This window comes from Eptatretus burgeri, chromosome 10 (assembly GCF_056783735.1).
Source record: "Eptatretus burgeri isolate ZD-2024b chromosome 10, Ebu_testis_v1, whole genome shotgun sequence".
Classification (NCBI taxonomy): Eukaryota; Metazoa; Chordata; class Myxini; order Myxiniformes; family Myxinidae; genus Eptatretus; species Eptatretus burgeri.
Genome location: NC_140970.1, coordinates 78,180,526 through 78,195,003, shown reverse-complemented (window position 1 = coordinate 78,195,003; position 14,478 = coordinate 78,180,526). Strand labels below are relative to the sequence as shown.

Below are 14,478 nucleotides of genomic sequence, written 5' to 3'. Positions count from 1 at the left end.
CACGGCAACACTTATACAATTTTACTTCACAGACGGCGCCGACAACACATACCCAAAACCAAGGAAAGAATACCCTCAAGGATGAGGCGGGCCTGAGGCCGAGACCGGGTCGGGCCTACCCGTCTGGTGATGAGACGCGGAGCGGCGATGGTGCCTCAACTCCGCGGGCCTCGCGGGCAGTGTCTGGTAGGGGGTGGGAAAGGGGCCCCCTTGGTCGCACTATCTCAGCGCGGGGGGAAACAGGAGGGGGTTGCTGATGCTCGGGGTATAGAGGATTTTTATTGTCCCGCGACGAGCGTCTCCACCTCGGCCAGGTCGCGCTGTCGGCCTCCCTGGGGTGCAGCTCCCTGCACGACGCGAGCACGCCCTCGTCTGCCCTCGCCGCCTCTCCACAGCTCCGTCCCCTCCGCTCCGACTCCAACGCACACGACGACCAGCTCCTTCTTGCCAACTCCACCGCCCGCGAAGTCTTAACTCTCTGTCCTTTCTCGACTCTACCACTCACTCGACTGACGAACACGGTTGCTTTTTATCAGCCCCGTAGCTTCGCCCTCTCATCTTTGACCCCCTCCCTTCGACCTTTCACCTCGCTCCCCATTGGCCCGAGAAAAAGTGGGCGTGAATGCTTTTTGATCCATAAATTTGCATATATCGATCGCCCTCCAACGCCCTGGGGGCGGGGCCAATTCGCCCCTCGCTCACCGATTGGACGGCAAAAAGTGGGCGTGTGTCGTTTTTGATCCGTTTTTGAAGCACAAAATCCGTGATTTTGTACACGCTGTTCGGCGCGCGCCCTGCACGAGTCCAACACCGGTACCCACAAGCGGCGCAAGAACGGTGGCGATGCGACGGTTGCGAGGTGTGACGTGAAGGTCGTGGCGGTTGTGGTGAAGCGGCGTTGTGGTTGGTGGTTGATGTTGTGACTGGTGGTGGTAACAATGGCGGTTGGTCCAAATTAAAGATAGTAAAAGAAAAACGGCTATCCTGAAGAGTCGCAGCTCGCATGAATAACATTTATTCCCACTAGACAACGGGTTTGGGCCGAACTACACATGTACTTACCGAGATACCTCACCTGAGGGACCTGAATGGTGGTTTGCGAATTTGGTAACCACAACAATATATATATATATATATATATATATATATCTATATATACATATATCTATATATACATATATCTATATATACATATATCTATACATATATATAAAATAAATAAATAATAAATATTATAAATAATACATGATATATATATATATATATATATATATATATATATATATATATATATATATATATATATATATATATATATATTGTTGCGAATTCGCGCCTGCCGGCGTGCGATCGCCACGTGACTCGAATCGCGGCATGTCGCCACCGGATGGACAATTCTGTCGTGACCCTCTCGGACCAACGCCGGGAACTAGTCACGGGTTGGCCTTTCGGCCTCACCACGATCGTGCCAATCGGCCACCCACGTGGGATAGGGTTGTTCGCCAAACTCGACCTACCTAAGTACCCACACGGATGGTAGACCGGGCGATCGCACCTCGCCGCAGGTCAACTCCGGACACGGGCCGCTTAAGCGATCCGTTCCATGCTATCGGGATAACCTAGCGGTGTTATCGTCGGCCTCGACGGTTCCGATTAATTATCGGGCGTATTAAGCCCACGACGAACCCGTTACGTGAAGCAAGATGGAGATTCAATGAAAGAAAAGACGAAGCGAAACGGGAAAACAGTTCAACATAATGCACATTTATTCCGCGGCACACGGAGACCACACATATACAGCCAAACAGAATGCACATATATCAAATGCAACAAAAGAAACAATGACGCAAAGATACTACCGACTCAGACCGACACATGGCAACACTTAAACAGTTTTACTTCACCAGACTGGCGCCACACACACACACGTTTACACAGAACCCAAAAGAAATGGAAGTCGCGACTTCCCTGAGTGCGTCGAGTCCTCCTTTTGCGACCGCAACTCCGAGCCCCTCCGGCGTGCTCCGTGAGCTCGTGCCGCGTGTCGCTCGTGTGGTCAGCTCGACTGTACGGACGGGGTTTCGGGGAAACGGACGGGGTTTGTTCGGCGCTGTTTTCCACGCTCGCGCACGGGTCAAAGAAGCAAGGCAGGAACCACAAGCTCGTGACTCGAGCCAGAAGACGACCATGAAGACCAACCCTCCAACAACAACTCACTCCAACTCTCGACCAACCCCTCTCGACCAACGACTCTTGACCAACCACCCAACAACTCTCGACCAACCAACTCTTGACCAACCACTCTTGACCAACCACTCTTGACCAACCACCCAACAACAACTACCCATGGTCCGTCCTGTCCGCCTTTTGTAGCGCGGGGCTCCGCCCTTCACTCCGCCCCGTTTTCAGCCCCACCTCCCTTCGAGCTTCTTGGAGAAGCCTCTCGAAGGGGGGTGTGACCTCTCGCTTTCCCTCCACCCCGCGCCGTGCGGGGGCCGGGAGAGCCAGTCTTGGCTCAGAGCCAGGGAATTATTCCCCCAAAAAGAGGCCCCCACCTTTTCTCACCTTTGACCCCTGCATCGCCCCTCCTCCACACCGAGCGCGGAGAACCTCGACGGGAAAAACAGGCGTGAAAACCCCCGAGTATAGTTGTTGGTTTTTGTTTGTTCCCGGAGATCGTAACCGCACAGGGCCTACTGAATGGCGAGTGGCGAAGATGTGGTAGCGTTGATGGTGGAGGTGGCGTGGTTGTAGTGTGGTTGGCGCTGTGGTGGGGATGGCGTGGTTGTTGAGATGCTGTTTGTTTGAAATAAAAGATAGAACAGAAAAACAAAGCGTCACAGCCCGGATGGATCACATAAATTCCCTCTAAACAACGGGTTTGGGGCTAACTACACATGTACTTACAGAGATATCTCACCTACGGGACCTGAATGGTGGTTTGCGAATTTCCACAACCATAACAATATATATATATATATATATATATATATATATATATATATATATATATATATATATATATATATATATATATATATATATATATATATATATGCCAAGGCAATATCTTTAAACTGCTCTTTGCTTGGTTATTAACCTTCCCTTCATCTCCCTTTAAGTGACCCTATACTACGTTTGGATGCCACGCCATTGCCGGTATGACGCATTGATTGCAAACTTTATTTTTCAGACACGAGGTCAGTTTGCTTTTCATGACTTTTCTTTTTGACTTCCCAAATGCTTCCTATCATGCTCTGGTGCATCTCTTCACCTCCTCTATCCGTATCCATTTTCTTTGATCTGGCCTCGATGAATGTAATTGCCAATTTGTTCAATTTTCAAATTTTCAATTTGAATCTCCTCCAGTTGAATATGACTCTTGTCCTCATCATGTCCGTTTTTTTTGTCCGATCTTATCTGGCTTTACAAATTCAGCTCTTCCATCATGATTTTTGAGATCTTCTGCCTTGCTCGGATTTAAACCGTTGTCGCCTGTGTTCCGCTGACATGAATTCCTTTCATTTGCCAATTTATCTGTTTCAACATTTCTCCTAGGAACACTTTGAACGAATTTGTTGACGTTGTGCTTGAACTTGTCTGACGCCTCTTTTGATATCGCTCTCGCCATGACCTGGGATCAGTTTCAAGGTTTCCGTTTCAGTTTCTTGATTAATGATAGCAGACACCATTGTATACTTGAAATATTGATATACCTGGAGATGATGGTTTGGTGATGTAGAACTTGTACTATGGCGTTTATTTCCACACTGTCGAAGGCTTTCTCATGATCAATAAATTCGAGGGGCAAAAGCAATTTATGTTCTCTTGATTTCCCCAGAATCTGATTTACCGCTTGAAGGTGATCCATTGTTGAGTACGGTATTCACTTCTCAAACCTGCTTGCTCATGCGGTTGGCTGCTTGTTGTCCAGTTCAACTGCGAACGGGTTTTGGCTTTTCTGCACATTTTCTAAATATTCCAGAGCAAGCCAATGGGACGGTACTTCTTCATCTTACCTCCTTTTTTCTAGATGAGTGCGAGCTCTGAGGTTCTCCAGGTGAGAGGGAATTTTTCGATTTTTAGGCACTTTTTAAATGGTGTTCCTAATTTACTGTGAAGCAGTTCACCTCCATTTTACATTGAATATATAAAAATCATTTCATGGCTGGCAGGATAACCTAGGGATGTGTGCACTCATATTTTGAGCCGTCTCACCTGGGTTCGAATCTCGACCCAGCTATAAACTTTCATCCTGGTGTTTTGCAAGCAGGGTGAGGCATCATGAGCGCTGTCCATCGGAAGGACGTTAAGCTTACGGGAAAGAAGGACCCACTTACCAGCATTGCTTGTTGGTGAACGTTAAATGTCTCACGTTGGTTTTCGTAGAGCGTAGTCGAGTTATCGCTGGCACCCTCAACAAATGATGAATTTCTGCCCTGACTGATGGGAAGACAATGGCAAACCACGCTGTATAACTATTACCAAGAGACTGCTTTGTCTCTTGCATCACCGACGCTCTGTCGAGTGGTACACTGATGACGATGACGAGAATGATGATGATGATCTTCCCATGTGTCTTTGCCATTTTCATCCTTTTTTTATGCAAACCGGCTCTCATATCGCCAGTCACCGGTCGGATGGCTTCATTGTTTTTTTGTTGTGCTTCAATTACCGGTTAATTTGACTTTTGTAATGCAGATTTGTTCATGGAATTTTTCGGCACGCTTAAAAATGTCATCTCTATTTCTAACGATGCTTCATTCTCTTATCTTTGGGCAAAAATCTCAGCGTGTCCTTTTGGTAGAACTCTGTAACTAATGAGACGTTCTGCATGGAATTTTGCGATCACCCAGACAGATATAGCCACAAGGACGATGATGGATCTTTTTGGGAGTTGATCCTTGCATAACATGCCTGTGTATTTACCTCTGCCACCGAAGGTGAACAGCGGTTATACTTTCACTCCTGTTTGTCTGTTTGTGTGTCTGTGAGCAGGATATGTAAAAAGTTATGGACAGATTCAGGCAAAACGTGGTGAACAGCTTGTGCGCGTGACAAGGACGAATCGATTCGATTTTAGTCAAAATCCAGATCCGAATCCGAATACAAGAATTAAAAAAATTTTGAAGCGATTTTTCACTATTAAGATATCAGGCAAAAGAAAAGATATATAGCATAATATTTTAAAACGTTGTGGACATATTATGACACATCTAGGTGGATGAGTTGGGTCGGTGACGAGAACAAGCCAACCAGATTTTGGTTGACTTCCGGATGCAGATGCGGCCCATCAGTGAGAAACAAAATGTAAACTGTTCAGCCTGGCGGAGGTATGCGCTCTACCGAGTTCTAGTTCATAAATGATTTTGCGAATTTCAAATTGAAACGTTGGACACTGGAATGTGAAAAACATTAGACAATTAAAATGCTGTACCTTTTCTCTTGCGGTTCGAATCAGGTGAGTACTGCACAATCTGTTTGACCAAGAGACAAGGTTTCAATGGCGGTAATAAACAAATAAATTTTCACATTGGAGTTTCAATCCTGGTGTTGGCTTAGTGGTTAGGGTGGCTGGCTTGGGATCTTAGGGTCCTGAGTTTGAGCCCCGTTGGCTTCGGAATTAACACCAGGTGGGGTTGACTCAGCCTGTTATCCTTCCGAGGTCGGCGAAATGAGTACCAGTGTACTGGTATATGGGGCACAGCATCAGCGGCATAGTCGCATCCCAACAAAATGATAGCTACCCCGGCAGCCAAGCTACCATCCGCTAGAAAAAGAAGACATCGAGTTTTTGGAGAATATGCAGTGCTAGATACACCTGCTGATTAATATGATTGCAAATCTTGGTTCAAGGATCATGTCTCTAACTTCCTGCTTGCCTTCTGTTGCTCCCCTACCCCTCCCACCCCTTTGCTACAGGGCAGAGATGCATGACCCGACCGTCTCCTTACAGTTTGGTCTCATTCTAGAAGCGTACTGTCGTGGCAGTGTGGCACATGTGCGCTTGCTTATAAAGCAGGTGGGTAATAAGATATTGACGCCGACATGTATCACATGTAACATGTCGTTAGCGCACTTAACTTAACACAGCGCACTTAACTGCACCATGCAAGCTACACCAAGTTAGTGATGCCAGCGAACCAACTAACTTGGAATGTGCAAAGAGAAAAACCATGGGTGGTGTGTCTTGCTGTGTTTGTGATCATGTGCAGGAAGATCTGATTCTCCTGGTACTCTTTAAAGGCCTCAGGTTAGGCTTGTAAGTCTGACAATTTGATATTGATAACACATGATGGGAATTCTGCATAACAGAAATCTAGATGTTACAACTTGGGCTGATTAAAATGTGTCATTGTTATAAGTTGACAATGCGTGGTAATGTGTGGTTACGTTGTTGACCGCAAACATCTTTGATGTTCATCGTTCCATTAGTTTATTTGTTTAAGCTGTTCGTTATTTATTGTAAGCAAATTGCTATCTTATTGTCCATTCAATTGACAGGTTTCATTAACTCAAAGTTGACAAAGACTTTCCACCAATGCCGACCAATATTTGTCTTGATTAACAAAGCCTAATATTCATTTAATTGTCCATGAAATTGCCGGCTTTCATATTTTGGGTTGGATTTATATGTAAACCCTCCCTATGAACACAACTTTGGAATGGCAGAGATCAACTAAAATTACTAAATGATCATGATCATTTTTCATCACGATCATAATCAGCAGAGATCAAGATAATTTTTCATCTTGATCATGATTTATGATTCCTGATCAAGATCAGCAGGGATCATGATGATTTTTCATTTTAAGCATGATTTATGATTCATGATCAAGATCAGCAGAGATCATGATAATTTTTTCATCTTAATCATGATTTATGATTCCTGATCATAATCAGCAGAGATCATGATGATTTTTCATCTTAATCATGATTTATGATTCATGATCAAGATCAGCAGTGAGCATGATAATTTTTTCATCTTAATCATGATTTATGATTCATGATCAAGATCAGCAGAGATCATGATAATTTTTTCATCTTAATCATGATTTATGATTCATGATCAAGATCAGCAGAGATCATGATAATTTTTCATCTTAATCATGATTTATGATTCATGATCAAGATCAGCAGAGATCATGATAATTTTTCATGTTGATCATGATCAGCAGAGATCATGATAATTTTTATTTTATTTTTACAAAAAGATCTTCATCCAAATATTCGTTATTTCTTTTATTAAGTTGACGAGGTTATGTATGATTAACGTGGTGTGCCTCCTTTTTTTCTTGTGATGTAAAGCTCATGTACAAACTCCTTTGTTCTTGAAAACCAAGAAACTATCTGGGATAGTTAATTTATGGAAGGTCAGGTGGTGGTAGCTCAATTTTGGGATGGAAAAATATCTTAGTTGGTAGTGTACTCAGCATTTCACCGTTTAGTCTTGCATTCAATCCCCACTACCATCATACTTTACTATAAATGCCCATTCTGAGATAATACCAGCAGGTGGCGCGGCATCTCAGAGCACATCATCTGTTGGACGTAGTTGTCGGGCCTGCTGTCTTGTCTGACCAGGTATGTTGATGTTTTCACAATATATCTGAAAGAGACTGGCCATTTGTATTCTGGTACCCAGGCCAAATTCCCGACTTGAGGTTAGCTGTAGAAATAGGACAACCAGCGTGAGGTAGGAATTTTGGATCCGGACATGGCACAGGCATGCTGGGCCAAATGACCTTCACAAGTGCCTTCGTTACCTCGTGATAGTTTGAGATTTTGCACGACTATAGCTCAGCATTATAGCTCTGCACGCGCCCTCAGGCCGAGGTGTTTGGAAGAGGTAACCTTTGCATCAATGAAATATATTATTTGAAGGAAGAAGTTGAAATGGAAGTGAAAACGACATCATGTAATGTATTGTTTCTGGCATCTTCCCCAAAGTGTGACGCTCTTGCAAAGCTGAAGACCATCAACGCCATAGTGAAGACGTCTTCGACTAAGGCTACGAAGACTAAAGTGACAGAAATGATGCATCTTACCCTTTTGCACAAAACTTACAACGAGCCTCTTTCCGATGTGCAAAGCCCGCTGAAGCCAAGCGCCACCCTCAACAACCTTTGGTGAGAGCACAATTCACTCGCTCCTCTGTGATGTTTGGTACATCTGTCATTTTAGGACGTATCTTGGAATGAGGACACAGCTGTGTAATATACGTTTGTGCATACTCTATATGTTATGATGTTTTTTCAGCTAAAGGTCAGGGGCATTATGTTTTTCGGTTTGTTCATGTGTCCGTCTGTTATCAGTTTTTTGTTACGATAACTTTGATAACCACTCAATGGATTTCAACCAAACTTGGCACAAGTATAGGGTGTAATACAAAGACAAACTGATTATATTTTGAGTTAAACATGGGCGTAATTTTTAGGTCAATGGTCTAAGGTCATGTGCCCTTTAAAAAAAACAACAACATTTGGCAGACAATATTTTGAGTTAGAAACATCCGATGTTGTTTCTCTTCTATTTGTCTCCTTTCTCTCTCGTGTTCTGTCTCCAGTTTGACCTTTAATTTTTGGTGTGACCTTTAATTGATATCAAACGTAACAGTGGGTTGACATGTAATGCGGGCGGAGGCATATCCACCGATGCATTCGTGTCTCATTCTGTTTTCTAATTTTTCAAGTTACATATGTTTTGGAAATTCCTAATTTATTTATCATATATTTCTCACTCTTCCAGCGTACAAAAGTGTAAATTTATGAACTCCAAGATGAAGCCCCTGTGGATGGTTTATACGTCAGGCATCCACGACTTGGAACCGACTGGTGTCATCTTCAAAAATGGAGACGGTAAATTTTCTTTCTTTGCCATTTTTCGAAACATTGTACTCCTCGGAACTCCATCTTTGTTGAGCAGATGCTCACCGCATTGTACAAAACCACCGGACTGATTATTTTTACTCCTTTTTTTTTTGCAACGACCACATGATGCAAGATCATCATCTTGCATCACGTGGCTGTTGGTTTACACCATTCCTGTGAGCCCTTCTATTCCACTGATGCAGTTTCCCTTGTAGGTGAGAGCAGGAGTTTTTTAATTTGTTCAAGGAAGTTGGTGAGAGCTCACCGACTTTTCACGAAGAATACCATGGGATTGTTAACATCTAACGACTAATGATCGCAGACAAGACACCCAGTTTGACATCCATCTGATGGACGGCACACACATTGTTGAATTTCCCTGCACGTGAAACACCAGCGTGACAGTTTATAGCTGTGCCGAGATTCGAACTCAGGTTAGACAGCTCAGAGGCGAATGTGGATGCCTTGAGGCCGTCCTGTCAGCCCAGGATTAATTTTGTATCCTTCCTTTCTTTTGGTTCCATTGGAGGTTGAAGAAACTTGGTGTCAGAAAATGTGACACGTGATGTTACTTGATGTGCGATAATCATGCATTAACTAAAATGCGAGGAGATGTTTGATTTAAGGATGAAAGCTCTGCATCAATGCTCTGATGGTTTCCTCATGCTTAACAAGTGTCTGGTACACTGTCTCGAAGGTTGATTGGTTAGTTATAATTCTGACCGAGTCTATGTGTGGACACGATAGATTTACGGCAAGACATGCTGACGCTGCAGATGCTACGACTCATGGACAGTATGTGGAAACAGGAAGGCCTGGACCTCAGGTGGGCTGATGGAAACCTTCACTTGTCCTTCATACTGCCCATCTGACATGCTATTTTTGAACTTTGAACTTTGTTCTTGTTTTTTTTTTTTTAACGTCTGGGATATAATATATTGAAGCATTATCTCCAAATACTGTTTGCCCTTATGAAAGGTTCTTCAAAACAAGTTAGCTTCTGTGATATAATTGTCATGCGATTCAATTTGTGTTCAGCAATTGGCAAATTGCACACATTGCTCGGTCTCCGAGGAAAGCTTCATCCTCACTAAGAGCAAAAGTGTTGCATATTTCTGTTATCTGTTGTTACCATTTGATTTCGTATTTGCTTGACATCACTTGTACACGGATGTATGTATGCTACTCTGGTCGGGTGAGTGCCTGATATCCACTTTTTTCACCCACAGAATCATCCCTTACGCTTGCCTGTCCACGGGAGACAAGACGGGCCTAATCGAGGTCGTGCAAAAGGCAGAGACGATCGCAAACATCCAGCTCAATAAGAGCAACCTGGCTGCTACGGCTGCTTTCAACAAAGATGCGATACTGAACTGGCTGAAGCACAAAAATTCAGGGTGAGAGTTCAAGGCGATTTTCAGGGGGAAAAAAAAATCTTCTGTCTCATTGGTCGTACGGAGCTCGGCTGGTATGCCTCAGCTGGGGCAATTTATGCAGGACTTCATGAAAATCTTCTGCCTAACTATGGCTGTACTTAGCTCGGCTGGTCAGCCTCACTTTATATTCTTCTTCAAACATCTGGTTGAAGTCTTGCATTGTGTCATTCTTGCATTTTACCCTCGTCCTTTTGCATTGTGAACTTGTTTTCCATATTGCTGTAAGCTCCTTTCTGTGTGACCTTTGCATTGTGCTGCTGCAAGGATTTGTAAAAACAATGTTTCGAGCAAAGGTGCTTTTCTGTATATATATAGTCGAGGCTCGTGGAAGAGTTTGTACTAGTACACTGAACGGATCAGGACTCAACAGGACAAAAGGAACAGCAGAGAGAGGGGTGAAACACTATCAGCAGAGCTGAAGACAAAGCGAGAGGGAGGTGGATTAACTTTGGGTGTGGGGAAAAATTGGGGGGGGGGCAGGAAAGGATGCATGGGGTTTGGACAACCGTATGGACAAGATGGATTCAGGAGGGAAAACTGGAAATTTGGAAGAAGGAGGGATTGGAGTAGGTAGGGGAGATGAGTGGGGTGATTAACGAGGGTACAAAAGATCATGGTTTTGGATTGGGGACGATATGAGATGGTGGTGGCAGCTGTCTTGAAGACCTGGAGGGAAGAATGAGATTGAAGTGAATATGGGGTTCTGCCGCGTGGGCACGTGGTTTCAAAGTTTCTGAGGATTCGATTTTTTTTTTCCCCTGAATAAAACACAGACAAAATGTATTTATTTTGTGGAATATTCATATTTTAGGAAAGTAGGTTGTGTTTTCTTTCCCTTTGGGATCTATTTTGATCTGATATGCTGTGGTTTGCAGAGACCTGTTAGACCGTGCAATTGAGGAGTTCACACTCTCGTGCGCTGGTTACTGCGTGGCCACCTACGTACTGGGTATTGGGGACAGGCACAGTGACAACATCATGATACGAGAGACGGGACAGGTAAGTCGTAATTATGTCATGTTGATGTCTCCCACCCGTTCACCTCATGTATGGTCACCGTGGGTAAACGGTTAATATTACCGTACAACACAGATATTTACAAGAAACATGTGATGCTTAATTAAAAAATAATAATAAAAGCAGCGATTACTGATTGTTATAAACTGGCAATTAAAAAAGGGAACCATATTCAACAATCTGTCGGCATTTGGAAAGCAGATGAGACAGTTGACATGGTCTACAGGCAAGGTGACCTTGACATTCTGGACAATTCGTGCTCGATCTACATTACCTCCCAATCAAGGGGATTTGCTCTTAAAATATTTTGGCTGATCAGTAAGTTTGCATGGCCTGATTTGGAGTGGATTGCCAAAAGTGATATTAACCTTTGAACTGAAGTTTCCTACACCACTCATCCAGAAAAAAAATAAACCTTTCATCTGAGAAATCCCCCATAAATTATTTTTAAAATATCTCTTATTCCATGATCTTCCTGTACAACCCTCATACATTTTGCATTTGAAGTCACGAATGTTTATCGAGTTTACGTTTGCCTTTGGCAGTTTGTCAACTCCTTGCCTTCTGTTGTTCAGCTCTTCCATGAGCCTTGACCTCTGTATTAAAAAATAGTTTGGTTTTTAACAGGAGGAAATGGAAGTGAATCTTGAAGCAATATCACGGTTATTCTCTCTCTTGAAGACCATCATAAAACGAGTGAACCCGCCATTGAGCTGTCTGACCATTGGGATGAATCTTGGCGTAATCAGATACAGCTTCAGAATAGATTGGATGGGGTTAGATTAACACGAATGAGGCGTTCACACTTAATAAGACCCACACCGACAAGAATCGGATCATTTCAATATCCCATCAGCACAACGTGTATGGTGTAGTGGCCGGCGCTGAAAATGGGCTCTAATTTAGGAGATACCCCTACCGGAGGTATAACAAGCTGAAACTGGTCTCATTTGAACCGTATGGATGTCTAGTTTTCGAAAACTGAGGTTGTAGTTGTTGAAATTCTGCACAAAATGGTTAATTAACCCCTTGAGTGCGGGAACATGAGACCAGAGTTGGTGTCAAAGCCACCCAATGCTCGCCTGTTTATACATTTATCGTTTTTAAAAGACGTCTAATAATTAATATTTTTTATAATTGTCTAACAAATTTTTTTTTTGGGGGGGGGGGGGGTTGGAAATCACTTAAAACATGTAGAAATGCAAAAAAAAAATTTTCTCTAACAATTTTTTTTTGGGGGGGGGGACCAGGTTCAAAATCTAATGGCATGATCCTTGGACCATACCTAACCCCCAACAAGTTTCGTCGAAATCCTAATCACTTAAAACATGTAGAAATGCAAAAAACAGATATTGAAATTTTGTTGAAAAAAAAAGTTGCAAAAACATTTTTTTTCTCCAACAATTTTTTTGGGGGGGGTTGGAAATCACTTAAAACATGTAGAAATGCAAAAAAAATATTTTTTTTCTCTAAAAATTTTTTTTTGGGGGGGGGGGTTGGAAATCACTTAAAACATGTAGAAATGCAAAAAAAAAGAAATCGAAATATTGTTGAAAAAAAAGTTGCAAAAATTTTTTTCTCGAACAATTTTTTTTTGGGGGGGGGGGGTTGGAAATCACTTAAAACATGTAGAAATGCAAAAAAAAAAAAATTCTCTAACAATTTTTTTTTTGGGGGGGGGACCAAGTCCAAAATCGAATGGCACTATCCTTGGACCATACCTAACCCCCCCACCAAGTTTCGTCAAAATCCGTCGAGGAGTTTTTCCGTAATACAAAAAATTTAACATTTTCACACACGCTCACGCCGGGGGTATCGCTATAGCTCTCTGTTCTTCGAACAGGCGAGCTAAAAATGGCCATTTTCAATCATTCTTTATTTACTTCAATAAGCATAAAATGCATGTAGAATGGTTGAATATTTCAGGGTATTTCTATGTATTGGACATTCTTTAAGATATTTCAGGGGGTTTTAGGCTCCTCAGGGGGGTTAAGGACCCAGAAAATACCCCTAATTTTGGCAGTTTTTGTGCAATTTTAGCAAAAACTTGTACGTTTTCTCTTATTATAGTTGTTTTAAAGTTGAAAAGTAGTTGAAAATACCCTTATTATAGCCCAATATATGTTTTGAAGGTGCCAAATTTGATTATTTTCATCAGGCAGGGTGTTTCATTAAAGAATATGTCAGTTAAACTATGATATAGTGTTCACAACCCGGTAAATTAACCCTTTCTCTGACATGTGCACGGTTCCAGTGAAAATTCTCATTTTTCTAAAATCGGCATCTTTTATGCAAAAATGAAGTTATCATGGAAAATATCAGGGTTGCTATGAGAAATTTATATTATGCAAGGTATTTCATGGACTTCTATGCTGCCAAGGGGTAAAAGACCCCCGGAATGCCTCCAAATCGACATTTTTTTAAAAAACTAATTTTATGCAACAATTGCCTCTTTTTTTCGCATGATATTGTCATGACATGTTATAACAGTCCCAAGTCTGATTTGATGAACCAGTCAGATTGTCTCATGAATGAAATTGCAGTTGAACCCGGATAAATAGATTCACACCATTGAGGAAACCTATTCAATATGTTTATATTGCTGCACAGTGAAACCCACTCATGAATCTTTCAATACTGATCACATCTGAAATCAGCTGGCCATGCATCTAAATATCAAAAACAGTGTGTATCTCTGTTGCATTTTCATTTTCCTGTTGTCCGACATTGCTGTGATTGTTGCAGTCAGTGCAGCTACATATGTCAATGCACTCTAGTCCTGCAAGGACGCAAGGGCACATCCTCCCGTTTTCACAGTTTTTGTCAGTGCAGTAGAGGTGTGTTAAGTCTCGAACCTCAGCTGGAGCAGAATCTTGAGTATACATTGTTGAGACTGCGGAGAATTGATGAGAGGAAGGTATCGAATGGTCGCGGCTGGAACTATCTTTGTACTCACAAGGGCATTGAAACCACTCCATGCTGGAATTCTTGAAAACCTTTCGTCTGCACAGATGTGTCGTGCCAACGCCCATACGAAATCTTTGATCACAACCTTTGAAGATGAGTCAGTTGTATCGAATGGAGATGAGATATTGGGTTCTGGCTTTTTTGGTGGTTTTCTATACCTTTGGATTTGTTCTTCCTCGCATTGTTCC

General features: G+C 42.6%; 1 protein-coding gene across 8 annotated transcripts in view; it reads left to right on the top strand.

Annotated features, from left to right (window-relative positions):
• Positions 1-14,478, top strand: part of PIK3CD (phosphatidylinositol-4,5-bisphosphate 3-kinase catalytic subunit delta) — a 201,114-nt gene that overhangs the window by 152,347 nt on the left and 34,289 nt on the right. For all 8 annotated transcript variants that reach the window (XM_085899030.1, XM_085899034.1, XM_085899029.1 and 5 more), the window contains 6 exons: positions 5,923-6,022; positions 7,951-8,129; positions 8,749-8,858; positions 9,618-9,696; positions 10,100-10,267; positions 11,182-11,305. In XM_085899030.1, coding sequence (XP_085755156.1) covers positions 5,923-6,022; positions 7,951-8,129; positions 8,749-8,858; positions 9,618-9,696; positions 10,100-10,267; positions 11,182-11,305 — 760 coding nt within the window. The remainder of the gene's footprint in view (positions 1-5,922; positions 6,023-7,950; positions 8,130-8,748; positions 8,859-9,617; positions 9,697-10,099; positions 10,268-11,181; positions 11,306-14,478) is intronic.